This window comes from Vespula pensylvanica, chromosome 3 (genome assembly GCF_014466175.1).
Source record: "Vespula pensylvanica isolate Volc-1 chromosome 3, ASM1446617v1, whole genome shotgun sequence".
In the NCBI taxonomy this organism is placed as follows: Eukaryota; Metazoa; Arthropoda; class Insecta; order Hymenoptera; family Vespidae; genus Vespula; species Vespula pensylvanica.
Window position 1 is genome coordinate 4,011,690 of NC_057687.1, and position 18,420 is coordinate 4,030,109.

General features: G+C 28.9%; 2 protein-coding genes across 4 annotated transcripts; both read left to right on the plus strand.

Moving 5' to 3' along the window:
* The first annotated feature begins 1,529 nt into the window (after positions 1-1,529).
* On the plus strand, positions 1,530-8,918 carry LOC122627700 (prohormone-2-like). Of its 3 annotated transcripts, none has more exons than XM_043809029.1 (9): positions 1,530-1,696; positions 3,087-3,204; positions 3,299-3,391; positions 3,472-3,604; positions 3,725-3,934; positions 5,517-5,618; positions 5,737-5,804; positions 5,891-6,135; positions 6,293-8,918. In XM_043809029.1, the coding sequence occupies exons 1-9, from the start codon at positions 1,685-1,687 to the stop codon at positions 6,401-6,403; spliced, it is 1,092 nt and encodes a 363-aa protein (XP_043664964.1). In that variant the 5' UTR covers positions 1,530-1,684; the 3' UTR covers positions 6,404-8,918. The 3 variants fall into 3 exon arrangements, with proteins under 3 accessions (XP_043664964.1, XP_043664966.1, XP_043664965.1); XM_043809030.1 differs by having other exon boundaries at positions 1,533-1,696; positions 6,314-8,918; XM_043809031.1 differs by lacking the exon at positions 5,517-5,618.
* Positions 8,919-10,188: 1,270 nt separating this feature from the next.
* Positions 10,189-18,373, plus strand: LOC122627945 (FHIP family protein AAEL005291-like). Its single transcript, XM_043809625.1, has 11 exons — positions 10,189-10,900; positions 11,019-11,230; positions 11,332-11,583; positions 11,665-11,815; positions 11,886-12,131; positions 12,889-12,936; positions 13,862-14,029; positions 14,131-15,408; positions 15,490-15,688; positions 15,907-16,063; positions 16,140-18,373. Exons 1-11 carry the CDS (start codon positions 10,751-10,753, stop codon positions 16,300-16,302), a joined length of 3,024 nt encoding a protein of 1,007 aa, XP_043665560.1. The 5' UTR covers positions 10,189-10,750; the 3' UTR covers positions 16,303-18,373.
* The last annotated feature ends 47 nt before the right edge of the window (positions 18,374-18,420 follow it).

Genomic DNA, 18,420 nt, shown 5'->3' on the forward strand with positions numbered 1-18,420 from the left:
TATTTTTCAATTTTATTATTTAAAAAAAAAAGACATTCCATATTATTAAAAAAAATATATATATTTCGCATTTTTCTTCTATATCATAAGCGAGTTGTATTTTCCTGTTTTATTATACCCAATAGGTTCTAATAACATTCCAGTTACTCTTCTGTCAGAAGATGTTTAGTTTATCTCTACTCTCATCTTCCTGTCATACCTTTGTTGTTCGTTGTACATGCGTAGTTCCCCCACCAGCTAGAAATTCGCCGAATAGAAAATCAACGATTGACGTCAATAAGAACCACCCTTCAGGACGTAAACGCAAGATTAGATCAAGCGATATCAACAAATAACGATTATTCTTCGATACAAAGCTCTCACAAAATTCTTTTTCTCTTTTTATTCATTCACACTTCTATTATCGTATTTATCATTCTCAATAAATTGCTTTTTTTCGAGCTACATAGTTTTTCATTCATCGAAAATTATTGAAATTTGTCTCTCTTCATTGAAAAGAAAAAGATATGTTTTCTTTGAGGAATATATAGTATTGTAAAGTACTTGATGATTTGTCATTATTGAAGTATACTTTAGAATCCTATTTATCTAATTTCATTTTGCTCGTATCTGCATATATTCTCCTGCACGTGATTTACGCAAGCGTGGTATTATTTCATTGAAAATAGGTCAATTATGAGTAAACTCTATATACCGATAAATGTCATCTTCTTTAGAAATGATTTAATATAAAATTTTAATCAAACCGTGGTAATAAATATTTTCTCTTGGATGTAACATTTTCATGTAGTAAAGGAGTCAAATATTTATTGGTCTCTTCATTTCATGTAGTCACCTCTGGCAATTCACGGTAGAGAAAAAGTGTAGGTTGATGCGAGGACTGTGTGGGTGTTTACGTTTTCACGTGGGCGTTTGGCCTGTTGCAAAGAATGAATTGGAAGTCCTTTCTGCCTATATTAGGTAATTTTCCAGACAAATATAAAAATCATCAAAGGTATTGAAAAATATGTTCATGAATATTTTCAATGCTAAATTAAGATGAAAATTTTCTCAGTTAATTATTCTTGAAAGATTTGTAAAAAGAAAAAGAGGACAAACATACGTGAGAGGGAAAAAAGAATGAGAGATCTGAAAAGAAGAGAAGAATGAAGAAGAGAAGGGAGAGAAGGAGAAGGAGGCGGAAACATCCCGAGGGTAGCTATGTGCTCGGGTCATTGCGTGGGTAGATCAGTATCACAATAAATGAAAAAGTGTAGGTGGATGCGCGCGTTCGCTATTGCATGTCTTCTTCGCAAATGGCGAAGTTGTGTGGGCGAAAAGTACGAAAACAAAAAGGGATGAGGATATAGATGAATCTACAGCATACATACATACGAAAACGGGAAAACGTATACATATACGGTTCACACATGTACTTGTTATAGGTGTATGTATGTACTGAGGTAGCTGTATGTTTGAAGGGTAGATGGAGGGTAGGAGATGTGGGCTTGAGGCCGAGGGTGGGAGTAGTTGATCGACCGTACCCGCCACTGCTTTTCTAGTCGTCCTGCCGAGCCCCGACGTTCATTCCAGGCAGACCCGCCAAAGCCAAAAGGACGCGAGCAAATCGCGCAGTAGCTTTCAAAAGGACGAAGGAAAATCCTCCAAGAAGATCAAACTTGTCCGCTCTATCTTTCCGATCACGATGGATATTAAGGTAAATTTTTTTTTTTCTAATCGATTTATACAATTATTTTTTATTTAAATAATTACTTTAAATAATTACTTTGTTTTAATAATTACTTTTTTCTTCTTGGTTTTTACATTACGTGAGAACCTGTTTCTTTCTCTCTTTCTTTCTTCCTTCCTTTCTTTCATGTCGTTTTCTTTTATTTTTATACATATCAGATCTTTACGATCTTGTTTGGAATTGAATATTTATTAATTGAATATTTTATGAACTTACTGATATTTTTATTATTGCCAAAAATAGAAATAAGAAGAAGTTAAATAAGTTTAATCTTATGTTTAATATACGTGACTTAATTTCTTATTTAAATTAATGTAACTACTGCGAATTTATACGTAGACTCAAATAAGCGCGCTTAAAAAAAAATGAGCACCATTTCTTTTTCGTACCTTATAAATGCGAAAAGAAAATATTCTAGGATAAATATCGGTAGCTACAGCTGACGTGACATTTACCGCAAGCATATAAGCGTGCTTTCTTAGATAGAAAATCATGCGATATTAATACTTTCTACGTAATCAAAAACGTCATAGGATACGTCATAGATAGAGGCATTTATCAATGAATGGATGATCACTGAAATATATCTTTAATTATGAGCGACGCAGCTGTGAGCATCGTATAGCACGATAAGTGACTACAGTATACCTACATGCAACAAGTGTGCAATTTCTAGGTCTACTATATCCGGCTTTCCTATATAGCAGTTGGCCCGCTTTAATTGAGAAAAAAACCTCCATGCGATTAGATTATCTGCGATCAGGTTATTAATTAAGAAATGTAGGTCCAGATTTTGATTAGTAGTCCGATATCACTGAAAAAGAAAAACATTCTTTTAACAGCTGATTTGCAAGAATGTTTGTTTTTCATTTATTTTTATTTATTTTTTGTACATAAAACGAAACTTTACTAACTTAAATACTTGGAATTAATAAATGTACTATATCTATGAGATTTAAAAAATATGTTGTAATATAACTACTATCCTGTGTTTCATAGAAATGAATTATTGTATATAAAAGAAAGAGTATAATAAAATGTTATCTCATCGATAATTTTATCCTATTTCGAAGTATTATATTGTTTAACAACTGAAACACGAACGAACATTTTCTTATAGAGCTTCCTACGAGGTATACCTATACATTAATTTTTTATCACCTATGTATACTGAAAATAGACTCTTGACATTCCGCGTTACGTGACATTTAAACTCCTTTATCTTTTTCTCTCCCATAGTGACCCGATGTTTTTAATTACTTATATTTAGCATAAAATATGGCGAATCCTAACTAATTTATAAAAAGAACTCTCGAAATTTTTCTATGGAAAAATAATTGTAATCCATTTCTTATAGATGCTTAATAGTTGGGCGTGTTTATTGATACTATGTACCCTAATTGCGCTGAGCGTTTCCTTGCCGACAAGCTTGAAAGGAGATACGAAGAAAACGGATCAAATAACGAGAACAAAACGTGAGGAACATGATCATCCTATCGAATCGATCAAAAAGTATCACATACACTCTCTTTAAAAAATAGTAATTATTCTGTAAACTTTTATCCGCAGCGAAACGTGCTCAGGAAACGTTGATGTTCGGCAATCAACAAAATCGACAACCTGAGAATAGAGGCAATCCGTATATTTCAAGCGCAGAAAAAAGTAAAGAACGTTAATAAAGCTTTGTTAAGCGTAGTTAAATAAATCGTATCGAGGACGTACATGAAACTTTGTATTTTTAGGGGCATTAAACGTGGCAGGGTTAGATGCTTTAAAGGCATCCCTCACAAAAGAGAACAAGTTCCCCAATCCAAAATCTCCGAGAAATTCTTTGGACGAGCGCGAAGTATACAATCCGTACGATAAAAATTACGAGTAAGTTCAGGATTAATAATCGAACTTCCTAGATTTGAAATATTGATGTCTCTGACTCTATTTTAATCTCTGTAGTATCTACATTCTCGATTGACAGCCTGTTTTAATATTTCTACACAGATATGGAAAGGTCATCGTAACTGAAGAAGGTGATGAAATGCCGCATGTATGGGACGTAGCACCTTATTCTCGTTATTATATGAGCGACGATCGGCGAAAACGATCAGAAAAATCAATCCCAAGTATTCGTACGACTACTATTTCACCAACGAGTACGGGATATCATATGGCATATCAAACGCAAAACTCTCCGATTCAGGCAAAGAAAAGGTGAGTGAGAAAGTCATTGTCATTATCGTTATCATTGGCATTATCGTAAGTTCGAATTACTTTTCTTTTGATGACGTCGCACCTGTGGAATGGAAATCCCAGGGAAACTAAATCGAGCAAAGCATACCCTGAACTACCCTTCACCACCCGTTCATTCCTCTCCCGAAGCTATCTCCCCTTTTCTTCGGCACTTCTTCTCAATGGGGACGAGAGGGTCGACTAGAGGGTCGACTAGAGGGTCGACGAGAGGGCTGACGGGAGGGCGTTGCCCTCGGTAGGAACGGCGGTCGGCTTGACGACCGAGTCGTATTGAACAACTCGGAGATGTGCCGATCAGTAACCTATCCTTTGCCGAGTATCTTTCGAAGCTGATCTTATGAAAGAAATTTTTTTTCCGTTTACAAAACACAGACTCGCGTTCATTTAGATTGATATTTATTCAAGGGGATGTTTCTATATATATATATATATATATATATATATATATATATGTATATATGTATATACCTGTTTTACACTTTCTACGTCAGCGTTCTATTTTTATCTTAAAAAGCTATGCGCGACGAACATTTTGTTCGAATAAATGTCGATTAAATGTCATAGGTCGTAGAGTGAGTAATCAATATTAGTAATATAATTAATGATAATATCGTTTTTCTCCTGTCGTCAACGATAATATTTTGATCGAGAAGAGAAATAGAGACCCTCTCGTTCGGAATAGAAAATCGCTCGAGTCACCCTGTATAGCTCGCTGAAACTCTCTTAGACCCTTTCTCTCTTCGTTTTCCTCCCTCTACGTATTACGTACTCAGACGTAACGCGCACACTCTCTCACAAGTACGTAGATGAAATTTGCCGCAGACTATGGATCGTTCGATACTAGTGACGCAAAAGAGGTAGGAGCTGGTAGTGGGATTGAACGGTAAGGGGGGAGAGAGGGTGTTTTCTAGAGTAGTGTGGCCGTACGAAAAGCTGAATGGAACCAACCAGGAAAACTAGGTCACGGTATTACTGCCATTTGCTATATAGTCAGACAATCAGCTGACATCACACTCAAACCCTTTTAAAGTATTTCCTTCCTCGTTGCATTGTGAAAAGCTTCTTTGGTACGAACGAAAGATAGAATACCTAGTGAATCTTTTTAAGTGAAAATTATCGGGTTAGTAGTAAAGGTTGTTACTAGTCAAACATAAACGATAATAAAAAAAGAATGTATCGATTATTTAAATCCGATGAATCGTTAGAAAACCAATAAATGTAACAAATAAAAGAAAATTTTTTCTTCGTCCGGATAATCTTTCCACTCATTTTGTCAAAGCACGAAGCAAGCGGAAGAAGTATTAGCGTTATGATACTTATGCTATGACGCAGTACAACATTCAATAGCGATATAGATTTTATGAACAAATGATAAATTATCGAAGGATTTAGATTCAAAAGAAAAAAGTAATATTTTTAAGGAAAGAAGATTCCTTTTTGTTCGTTTTCGTTTTAATACGATTTTCGAGGATGAAAGTAATCTTGTAGTTTAAAAACATCCGAACAACTCAAATTTATGAGTTTTGTTATACGATCCTTTTAGCATTCCTATCTATGCTGAACCACGTTATAAACGTGAAGTGGATATTCACCCTGAACCTGCATGGACTCTTTTATCAATGTGGGAGAATGGACATCGCAACAGGTTACGATCCATTACGTACTTATATACGCGTATTTTGGTTGATAGCTTTGAATTTGCTTTGATGTAAATTATCGGCTTTCCTATTATTTAATTTATAAATCGTTACGAATTTGTACAGATATGCGAACGAGGAATACGATAACGAAGAGGACACTGATCCGATGGAAGAAGAAGATCCTAGAAATGGTAAAAATCTTATAAGAATTTTCAATTCGTTGATCGATTGAAATTTGAATAACTTTATTAATTTATCGATAAATAAATTTTAACAGCTCTCGCTTGGATGAATGTTCCTGGATATTCCTCGTATCGGTACGGTACAGATACCCTCTCACCTTCTGATATCGGTATCGTGCATACTCATCCGTCTGGTTATTACGAGCAATATGAAAATCAATACGGCCAACAATTAGATAATGGTGCGCATCCTTATGCCAATCAGTATGGCACTCTTTATTCCCAAGACTCGTATTATCCCACGGAGAGAAAATATATGGTTGCGAAGAAACGAGCACCGGTGAGACGCGATAATATTAAAAATATTTAATAAGATTAAATACTTTTGCTTCATTTTTTCTTTTTTTTTTGTTGAACTCTATAACGTAGACAAAGATGAAAATAATACAGTAATACGAAGAGACTTAAAAAGACAGTTTGTTAAAATTATTTTATAGTCATTGACTTATTCTTTTCAGAGTTACGATCCATACGTTAACATCGTTCCATTACAAATGGGTATCCAACCACGTGGTTATCCTCCTTATCCGCATCATATGGTTTATTAATTTATTAGCATAAATTAATCATACTTGAAAAATTTTCTATTTTATCAGGAATGTTGGAAAAAGAAAAAGAAAGTTAACAGAACTGTTGCGTGCAAGCTCTTTCATTCGGGCATATTGTACGACACGTTTCTTATAAACATTTCTCTTTAACTATGTAATCCTTTATCGTGAATGAGAAAGTATCCGAGAGTCAAAGACTATTCATTTTCAAAAACACGGTGCTGGAAAAGACTTCTTTCAATTTGCAAGAATTTGCTGAAATAAAAATACCATGGTTCCTTTAATAAATCATGTTTGCGCGTATATACTCACGCATAGATAGAAATGTATGTACGTATGAATTTTCTATACGCTCTTATTTCATTTTGTTGTTGTTTTCTTTATTTTTTTTTTTTTTTGTAATTTCATCAATACATTTGTTAACAATTGATCTTATTATTTTTGTTTACTTTCTCAATTAATCAAAATTATGCGTTATATTATTAATCGAGAGTTTAATAATTATATTATACGTTATGTTAAAGTTTTATTCAAAAATGTTCACTTTAGTCCTCGTTTCTTAATTCCAATTTCGATGTTTATATGAAGAAAAGACTGGTATTACTTGCATGATATACAAATGTGATCGTAGTTAGAAAGTTTTACTTGCCTAAGCACATACGAGTAAAATAAAAGAAGAATGAAAAAGATATTTTTTTTCAGCACATTCTTGCAATTTGTTATTTAAAATTAATAAACTTCTTTCAAGTTCTCTTTATCCAATTCCCATTGTTATAATACGATCGACGAATGAACAATTATAAAATGAAAGGAATTTATTTTTGAATTGTTTTCGTAATCAGCCGAATTATGATTATAACAAAACTATTACATTTATAACATTAACAAAATATATGAACTTAAATTCAGATCAGAAGAACCTCTTTGCATAGCGAAGACGACAATGATTGCAATTCAAAAATATTTCATGCATACATTTGACATAAAACGTCAATATATCCTTTATTGAATTGATACTCGTCGATTGACGCACAATTTCAAAGAAATCATTATGTATTTCGCATACTCTACAATAATGCGACATATCATCCTATTTATTAAAAAAAAAAAAAGAATGCAGATTAATCGAAGGAAATATTTATTGAAGTTTCTTAAAAGCAAAAATATAAATAAAAAATATATATTGGAAAGACGTCGTTGTACGAATGCAATAATCACAAGATCTTATGTTAATTATGTTAAATCACCAACTATTATATTTATCGACTAATTTAAGAGAAAGCGATAGCGAAATATTAAGTGTCCATAGGGATAAGACCGAGCAGTGTTTGAAAATATTTTTTCTCTATATGAAAATACAACTCACATGGCCTTCCATAATAATGTATACTCTGAGGAGACTGAATAATCGCTTTCTCGTTGGCCCGTTTCAATACAAGAAAGAACTTAATTAGTTAATTAATTAAAGCGATGACTCGAAATACAATAGCGCTGACTGACGAGAAACCATAGCTTTTAATGCTTTCGGTAATCGTTTAGTATACTTACGATTAGATTTATTTAGAATAAGTAGATATGATTATGAAGAAAAATAATTCAGTATTGCCAAGTAATTAATATTAAATAGAAAAGTGTTTATTAGTATAAATTAAATGAAAAAAAAAATTGATCAACTGGATTTGTTATCTTCTACTTTTTTACTAATATTTTACAAAACTACAGTAAAGGATATTAATTATGACAAAAGAACAAAAGTATCAGAAAGTTACTTGACTGTCGTTAATTATTTTTTTTCTTTCTCGAAAGCGGATTGAGATTTGAATATGGAAAAGAAATTGCGATCTTCACATGCTTTCTCTTAGATAACTCCTTAATTTTATAATCTTATCATTGAATATAAATTCGCTTAATACGATACGTAACTTTATCATCGGCAATCATGTTACTATCTTAATATATCGTCTCTCGTCTATTTTGATGTTGTGCAAAATAATACAGATTACTTCAATGTGAAACCAAATCTTGTTTTTCTTAATGTATAATATATTTTCGATATAAACAAAAATGAAAATACTTGCACATAAGAATGAAATATTATAAACTTTATATTTTCTTCTGTATTAGATGAATAACTAATCGTGATTATGATAAGTATTACTGATTATTCTATATTTTATAAGTTGATAAATATCATAATACAATATGCGAGTAAATAATTATATATTTAAATTAAATGTGTAAAATGTTTTTCTTTTTTTTTAATGCTGGAACTGGAATCATAAAGATATGTTTTCTAAAAAAAAGATATAAAAGATTCTACTGATTGTAACTTTAATTAAAATCATATAATAATACATCTACAATATCTCGTTGTGCGCATATCTGTACTTTGTTGACATCAGATAATGATCTTACATCCTTTAACGAACATCCTTAAACTAATATTACAATCGTTTTAATTATGCAAAACATTATATTCAATATTTAAAAAAATACAATGAATAATTACACGGAATTCGTAGCATTTATATTTATATTTTTATTACCTATATCTTTTAGTTTAAATGTTCTGTTTTCTTCTATAAATTCTTTAGACATAGGATTATAATGACATAGAATCATTGATCTTATCAATCATAGGATCATTATAATGTTATCTTTTTATTTTATTAATTATTATGACTATTAATCACTCTTGGTTTTATAATAATTTATTTATAGTTTTATAACAATTCTTGAACGATAATGACGAACAAGGTTTCATTTTAAAAATGAAGAATCAAGTAAGGACATAGTTTTTCTAAACTTTAAAAAAGCTTTATTTTCTTTGAAAAAAATCGTGTAAAAAATGGTGTTCCTAATAGTTTATTCATAAAAATAAAGTTTCTTAACAAATTTGGAAAAGATTCTAATAATAATGGAGAAAGATTCTAACTTCCTATGTAAAAATTTTAATCCATCGATGATAAATCGAGCATGGAAAAAAACTGAAAACTCGGAACGAATGGCTTGAAGATCATTCCACTCAAGCAAAATCAAAGTACCTAAATTGATCGAAATATTAAAACCATGTTCCTCTTGAAAAAAAATATTCCGCTCAAGAGCCTCTTTCAAGTGTTCACACCTAAGGACCCCATCTAAAAGAAAAAAATGTTTAAACAATTATAAAATTACTGAAAATATTAATTTTTTGATCTAAGACAGAAAAGAGAGAGCTTCGATGTTTCCTCGTCGGAATGAGAAAGAAAACTGGATCGATAAATATCAAAATTGTTTAATTTGCTTATGTTGATATTAAATGTATTCTATGACGTGGAGATCAAAATTTACCCGTTTAAATATTAAATTGAAATTATTTTATATTAAACTATTATTAACTTATACTATTGTTTAAATATTAGTTTGTTGTACTCCATATACATTATCGTTTAATATCGTTTAAATAATTATATAGTTATCGAAGATATTAATTATTTAATCTCAGACATTTGAAAGGAGAGAGCTTCGGTACTTATTTATTGAAATAAAAAAGAAGATTGGATCGATAAATGTTAAAATCGGTCGAATGTTTGCTTTATTATTTATACTCACCGAAGAAATTGCATATACTACGAAAAATAGATAGTGAACAGCCTTAAGGATAATTAATATTTCCTACTTTATCGATAGATAAAATAAAATGGAATTATGAACAAGTGCCATCTGACGGAATGAAATAATATTGAATGCGTTGATAACAAAAGATTGAAAATTAATAATTTAGAAATTTATTTAACTAGTTAATTTATTTCAAATTGTTATAATCATATCATAATTATTTGTAATTACAATATTCATATATAATAAATTATCGTAAATTGCAATCAATATAACTATTGTATTGTTTTGATTGAAATGTAATAAGTAATTGGTACACCTCATGTCAAGTACAATTTTGGTTGTCATCCCTGATCATAATATTCTTTTTAATCACTGAAGAATAGGTAATTGCGAATCACGACAAATAGACTTTGATATCGATCTATCATTGTAGTGATAAATTGATGCAAAATAATTTCTCTATTTAAAAAGCGTGTTAAGGTCGAGATGTCATGTAATTCGGCTTATCGTATTCGTTCTGACACAGTTGGCTTAGTGAATATGTATTTTTTTTTATCGTAGTGGCTTTGTACAGGTGGGCGATTAACGCATTAAGTTAGACATTTTTGACAAGTACTTTGTTAATTGTGTTTTCAAACATTGCACGCTTATTGTGTGCGAGAAACGATCGTTAATGTGCAATATGGAAAATATGAATGAATATTAAATGTTTTCCAACTTTCGAAGTGTATAAATTTTTCTTTAGAAATGAGTTGGTTACGAAATAGTCCATTGAGGACAAGTTTTACCAAACAACGATCTAGAGATTCACCACCAAAAGATGCTGATCCATCAGCATGCTACGATAGTTTCTGCAAGCATTGGCAACAAGCTTATGAGATCATTTTACATACTATTGTAAGCTACATAAAAAATTAGATATAGTACTAAAAAATATATACTACATACACAAACTTTAATAAATGTATAATATATTAAATTTATCACGCTTAATCATCTAATTGTACCTTTATAGCCACCAAAGGGAATACCTAGTCAAGATGATGTTCTTGGTGTTGTTAATCATATTGACCAGATGGTAACTCTTCTAGTATTAGAACTTAGAGAGTCTACGTCTTCCAAGCATTACCGTCAAAATTCTAGTGCAACACATTCTCCGTGTCTAGAGTACTTATTAAGCGAGAATTTACTTGTAAAATTATATGAATGGAGTGTACATACTGGAAGGTAAATATTTTAACTAGTTTTGTAATATATATTATTGAAATATTAGTGAAAGTATTATAAGTATTTCTTATTGTTTTTATTAAATATAATTTTACTTTCAGATTTAATAATGCTGTTCGTTTAGAACAACTTAAACTTTATGAATTATTAGTATCGTACAGTGGCACATTGCTTGCACATGAACCAGTAACAAGGCCGTTGTTAAGATTATTAGAAGAATGTGCTAATGATATTATGCCTTTGGAAGTAGAGAAAAAATTGGTTGTTTTATTAAATCAATTATGTGTAGCTTTAATGCAAAATATGGCTTTACTGGATTTATTTTTTCATTCGACATCAACTGGGAAAAATAAGTTAATAGAAAAATTATTTATTTTATAACTGTATGTAAAGCTATTATACTTCATGCTAATACGTTCCGTATCAATTTTCAGGTTTATTATTTTTACGTTATTGATACCTCACGTTCATAGAGAAGGAGGTATTGGACAACAATCCCGAGATGCCATGTTGTTATGTATGTCTCTTTCCAAGAAAAATGATGAAGTTGGATTATATATTGCTGATCAATCCAACATTTGTCCGGTAAATTATATTTTTTAATATAAAAGAATTCCTAAAATACAATATAAAAGAAAATGGTATATTTCACTAGGTACTAGCTACAGGTTTGAGTGGTCTTTACTCTTTATTACCTCGAAAACTTAATATCGAAACAGATGATTGGCATCGTTTAACACCTGATGATGTTAATGATATACCAGCACTTATACAACTTATGAATTCTTTGGAGTTTTGTAATGCTGTTGCACAAATTGCTCATCCTATGGTTCAAAAACAATTACTTGAATTTTTATATCATGGATTTCTGGTACCTGTAATGGGACCTGCTTTATTACAGGTAAGTATAAGAATTTTAAGCACAATAAATTTATATTTTATGATTTAGCACATAACTTATGTCTGATAAAGAAAGGTATTCATTTTATAGAAGCAGTGCACTTTGTAATATTATAAAACATTAAATTAATTTTTGTAGAACTAAATTATTGTGATACAAAAAAATAAATGAAATTTAACAATTCAATAGTTTTTTAACATTTTTAATTGTTTTTCTTATTAAAAATTATTTGTATTACATTATTTGTAGTTTTTTCTTATTTTATTTTATTTATTATTATACCTACGCATATGTTCACATGCAAAATACATAGAATTTTTTATTTGATTAATCAAAGCACATGCTATTTAAAACATATTAAAACTGATAAAAGTTTATCACTAGTTTTTAATAATGCATATTAAGTAGTGAACAATTGAACACTTACAAACTTAGTTCTAAATTATTTCTATGATAATTTATGTTTTTGCATAAAATAATTAAAGAAATACTATATTTAATAACATATGCAATTAAGGAAATTTCACCGAATTATATATTATAAATATATAAGTAAATTAAATTAATTTTGTAATACATAGAAATAATAAGTATATGCATATTATCTATGTCTAGCACTGCTTAATATTTTGTATATTCTTTATTATGGTGTTGGTACTGCTAAAACTCAATTTTCATGCTAATAAAGCATAAGTCATTGATGTTGTCTTTTATGATTGTTGGTGGCTATCTGGTGATACGCTCATGGTGCTCCTAGGATTCTCTTGGCTTGACTCTAGAACAACTAGATGCACCAGAGCACCGGGTTAGTACAAAATATATTTTTGGGTACATAGAGATAGTATCTCAGTCAAGAAAAAAAATTTTGATATGATAATTTGCTTTCAAAGTTATCAATTTAAAAAAAAAAAAGTTAAATTACATTTCTCTTAAAACTTAATATTTTTTACTGAAATACTGTCTTCGCTAAGATCTTACTACAAAATCTTTTAACTTATGAACTACATATGTAATTTAGTAGGACAAAATATTGATCAATAATTTTATAGAATAAAAAAAAAGAATAAAACTCTGTTTCACTTTATAAATATTTTCTCCTACATTATATATGACATTACTATAACATCATATAACATATGATGTTAAATAAATGAATGTAGTTTATGAGAAACAATATAAATGTGTTCATTTATGCTTACAATATTGTTTAACCATCTTTTAATTTTATTTCAGCTTTATTTATTAAACCGCTTTTTTGTAATTTATATTTTCATGCTATGTGCTTTTTGTAAATTTATGCTTCATAAGGTATCTTAAGTAAATGGTACTGGTTTCTCTCAACAATTAAATTTTAATATTTACTCATTTTATTTTATTTTTTAGCAAAGTATTTTAAGTTAATTACTCAAGCCATTTAATTATTTTCTTTAACAGAATGCTAATATAAAACTTTTGTATTTATATCTGAGTACCCTTCTTTTATCACATAAAGCAAATATGTATTTACATTTTTTTTTAAAGTTACCAGATTTAACAATAGCACTAACTAATTTTATAATACATAAGATAGCAACTTCTTTAATTTTGTTACTCTTCAAACAATTAATAATAAGATTGTCAAAATTATAATTTTTTTTACTGTGACATTTGTAAAAATTAATAATTTGAGTGTTTTTTAATATTTTAATAATCTGGTAATTTTGTATAATTTTTCTTTGTAATATTTGTAGACAACTGTGGATGAATTAGTAGCAGCTACTGCTTACTTTGATTTGTTTCTTCGATCCGTAACAGAACCGGGTTTACTGAGATCACTAGTTAGATTTTTACTTGAAGATAACTATGACGAATGTAGGATATTGGACAGTCTTATACAGAGAATATCTTCTAGATCAAGGGTACATATATTTTATTATATTCTTTACAAAGAAGATTTAATATAATTATATTTTTGTATTGTAATATTGTATATATTTAAACGTTTTTCTCTTTTTTATAGTTATGTATTGTAACTTTGGCATTGTTTGAAACCTTGATTAACTTAAACTGTGAAGATGTAATGTTGGAGCTATGTTTAGGGGCATTGACCCCTTGTTCTCATGTAATGTTATCTCAGCGTCGAAGATTGAAAGATATAGATCCTTTTGGACGTGGTGCCGAAAAATTTTTAGCTTTGATACCAAATTGTTGTTCTCCATTTTCTCCTTTGGCATCATCACCTACTTCATTACCAAGCACTTTGTCCGCTTCGCGTGAAGAGTCTTTAAATAACACATCTGATACATTAAAATCGTTACCATTATCGATAAATTATGGTACCAGGGTATCAGACAGTCTATATGGAAATTATCATGCTTATCTTTGTGATGCTAGACAAAAGATAACAGCTTGTAGGATAGCATGTTGTAACTGGTCATCTCGATACGATGGAGATATATCCAAAAATAGCAATACTGGAAGTGCAGTTACTTTAACGGATGAAAATACATTACTTGATCAATCAACAAAAAAAATTGAAAAAAATGTGGTACTATCTTCAGAAACACATTCAACTATTGTAATTGATACAAAGGAAAATATGTCTACGGATAACATATTAGCTAATATTCATAGTTTATTAGAAAATAAAGAATTAACGAAAAAAACATTTAATACGGATTTTCCAGTAACATCAGATGTAGTATTATCACTTGAGGAACAAGCTAAATTAGACGCTGATATTGCGGAATTATTAAATGAAAACATAGGTTCTTCAGAATCTATTGTTGAAACATTATTAACAGGAGATAAAAAAGGTTCTGATAGTGGCATAGATGATTCAAATACAGCTATGAATTCTCTGTTATCATTGGGAGAAAGTAGTGGTTATGAAAGTTTTGCATTTAAAGGATCATCAGAATCAACGCCAGAAAATGAACCAAATGAAAATCAAATAAATGAACATGAAGAAACAGATGCAGAATGCAATCATGGGCCTAATGTACTTTTCCACGATATTGCAGAATCTAATTCTCTAATATCAGAAGAATTAATGATAAGTAAACAAAGCAAAGATACTGTATGTCGTCAAGACATATTCAATGGACAACCAAATGTTGGCATATTTTTAGATGTTATTTTAAGAAAATTGGAATGTATGACAAGCAATAATCTATATATCAATTTACATTTAACTGGTCTTATAAGTAGATTGGCAATTTATCCACAGCCATTGTTGCAATCATTTTTATTGAATCATTCATTAGTATTCCAGCCTAGTATCAGATCATTATTTCAGGTCAGTTAATGTTATTAATATGTCATAATGTAAGTATTGTATAAACTAATTTTTTGTTAATATTTGATACTCTTCTTATAGGTGCTTGCATCTTTAAAGCATAAAATAGACCAATTTTTATCCAAATATGATAATGTCGACCTATTAGTAGACCAAGCTAGATCATTTTTAATTGGTCGCGAAGATAGATTAGTAAATGCACGCAAAAATGCATTAGAAGCTACTGCACAGTTTGCATGCAGTAAGAGGAATTCCTTAACAAGCGACTCATTTTTAAGAGGTATCATTTCTTTCCTAAACATAATTTAAAGTTTAGGCATATCTTTTATCATCTTGTTTATCTTTAACGCATACGGACATGTGTGTAACGCGTGTATTGGTTACCATGAAGAAGTACTCTATTTTGAAAATATTTATATAACATAGGTGAATATAAAAAGGTTGCAGGTACCAACATATTATTAATGTTTATTTTTCATATCACTTCTAACTGTTTAGGTGAACCTAAAAGGAGAAGCTTAACATCGTCCTTTACACAAATGTTTAGAAGAGCAAGCAATACATCTGGCTCAGTCAGTTTAACAAATTCTATCAGTCAACCATCTAGTATATCAGAGAATCAATTAGAACCTGTAGGATATGGGGCAGGTTACCGGTAAGATCTCTATATTTTATGCATTTTTAAAAGGTACAAATTATGTAATACTTAATACAAAAATTTGTATTAATAGGTATTATATCAGATCATCATGGGAGTCTCCAAGTGAAATAAGCCCAGTACAAAATATAGTATTATGTGCAGTTGTATTAGATGAATGGTTGAAAGAATTAGCAGCTATTACTCAAGAACATGCCATCATGTCACTTACAAATGGCTTAGAACGTAAAACATAATACAAGAATCTGTAATGATAGAATTGCTAAATTAATCTAAAGGGTACATAGGTACTAGGAAAAGATAAATCAGCTTTACAAAAGTGTTCATTTTCTTTTGGCAGGGTTGTTAGGATTAGTTACAAATTATAAAATGTATTACATTTTAAAAAGGTTGTTGTAATAATTTTAATGTGTATAAGATTTTTATTATATACACTATCATGCTCTTCTATTATTTTGAACCATAGCATCATATTTGGAGGCAAATTACTTTAACTTTTTTCTGAATAATTAGAATCTAATTATTAATTATTTGCACAATTGATTAGATTTCATTTATAAGTTACATATACATATATGTTACTTATAAATATGTAAATTATAAATATGTATTATAAACATAAAATTACCTGAGATGTTCTTATAGTATACATTCTACAAGTTGTAAACACAAAAATCTATGAGAATATGAAAAAGAGAGAGAGAAAGAGAGAGACGAGAGTATTTATTATTTTTATTTTATTCAGTGTTTTTATTTATCAAATTAAATAAAAAAAAATGTACAGATTCATCAAAATAACGTTGGGGCAAGTAAGCATCAATTCTTAATAAAGTTTAAGCTCAAATACCATGCTTTATAACATTCGATATAATTTATATCAGAAGATTTCTTAATGAATTACAGAGCACAAAATGATTCTGAAAGGAAATGTATATTTTTTATTTTTTACTGGAATTTTCTATTTCATAGAAATTTAAGATATATAGTTACTATTCTTTGTGAAAAATGTAAATAAGTATATCTATTTTTTATGACTTGCATATGATTTCATTGTTATTTAATATTTACTAATATTTTGATGTTTCTTTTTAATGATGCGTACTTATATTAATTGAAATAAGTTTTAAATATTACTTACATTTTTAAAGCAAAATATAAATATTCTTATAGCTTCTTTATGTAATATACTAACTTTATATAAATATTATTAAGATAACATATATTTTAAATATTACAGCAAAAACTGTAAGAGTTGTTTGGCTTGTTTTACAATTATAATTTCATTTAAGAGTATCGATACATTGCCAAATATATCAAAATATCATTTAATATCTTTTTAAGTATAACAAAAATATTGTGTTATTCGTAATATAATTGACGAGTTTTTGATGCATTCTTGTTATATATATATATATTGTATAAAATATTATTCTTGCCAATGTATTGCAATAATCATGACGAAATCAAACATAAATATAACATATCAAGGTCTAGTTTTAAATATTCAAAATAAAAATATTAATTCTGATATTTTTAAATATCATCAATTGATATTACTTTTGATATAAACACAAAAATTATATTAGATGATATAAAAGGTGCAATTCCATATAATGTAAATCAAGCTAATAATTTTTTTTAGTTTTAACATTATATTTTCTATCACTTATTTGTACATTTCAATGTTAGATTCTTGCCTCAATGTGATATTATAATTGTAATTATATAAAAATTATAAAATTATCTTGTTAAAACTATTTCTCTAATAGAAAATAAAATATGAAGTTAAAATTTATTAAAAACGATCGAATGTTGATGAAATTTGCCGAAAAATTATTAATTGTTATTGACTATAATGATGATCATGTGATATTGTTCCATTTAAATTAATAATTATAAAAATTATTGTTATAAATAATATGTTAATATAATTAAAAAATGCATACTTTGTTTTTTAAACTATAATGTTTTTTGGTGCAAATTATATATTTTTTTATAAATAGGTATACGTGCATTCTATTTTTCTATAAATAGTAAATATGTTTCGGAGAATTTTGAACAATAATCAAATTCATGATCAATTAATGGCTCTAATTTCCATCAATATTAACACTGCTGTTTTTATAATAATCTGTCGATAATATAGAGCGTGACATAAAAATCATAAAGATCTCTAACCGTAATCCAGATGAATTGTAGAAACGATAATTCTCTAAGTTTTATCAATAGTATATTATAAATGTGATTAATTGTTTCAATAAATTTAATATTGTAAAATTAATAAATCTAATTGGATTTCTGTTGAAATTATGTAATCAATAACATTAATTACTTACATATATAAGTTATCTTTC

Bases quoted from the DNA above. Each gene is read 5' to 3' on its own strand.
- LOC122627700 (XM_043809029.1), top strand. The intron at 3,392-3,471 runs GTAAAGAACGTT...TTGTATTTTTAG, and splicing joins TATTTCAAGCGCAGAAAAAA to GGGCATTAAACGTGGCAGGG. The intron at 3,935-5,516 runs GTGAGTGAGAAA...CGATCCTTTTAG, and splicing joins CCGATTCAGGCAAAGAAAAG to CATTCCTATCTATGCTGAAC.
- LOC122627945 (XM_043809625.1), top strand. From the start codon at position 10,751: ATGAGTTGGTTACGAAATAGTCCATTGAGGACAAGTTTTACCAAACAA. The intron at 11,816-11,885 runs GTAAATTATATT...ATATTTCACTAG, and splicing joins ATCAATCCAACATTTGTCCG to GTACTAGCTACAGGTTTGAG. The intron at 12,937-13,861 runs GTTAGTACAAAA...TAATATTTGTAG, and splicing joins TAGATGCACCAGAGCACCGG to ACAACTGTGGATGAATTAGT.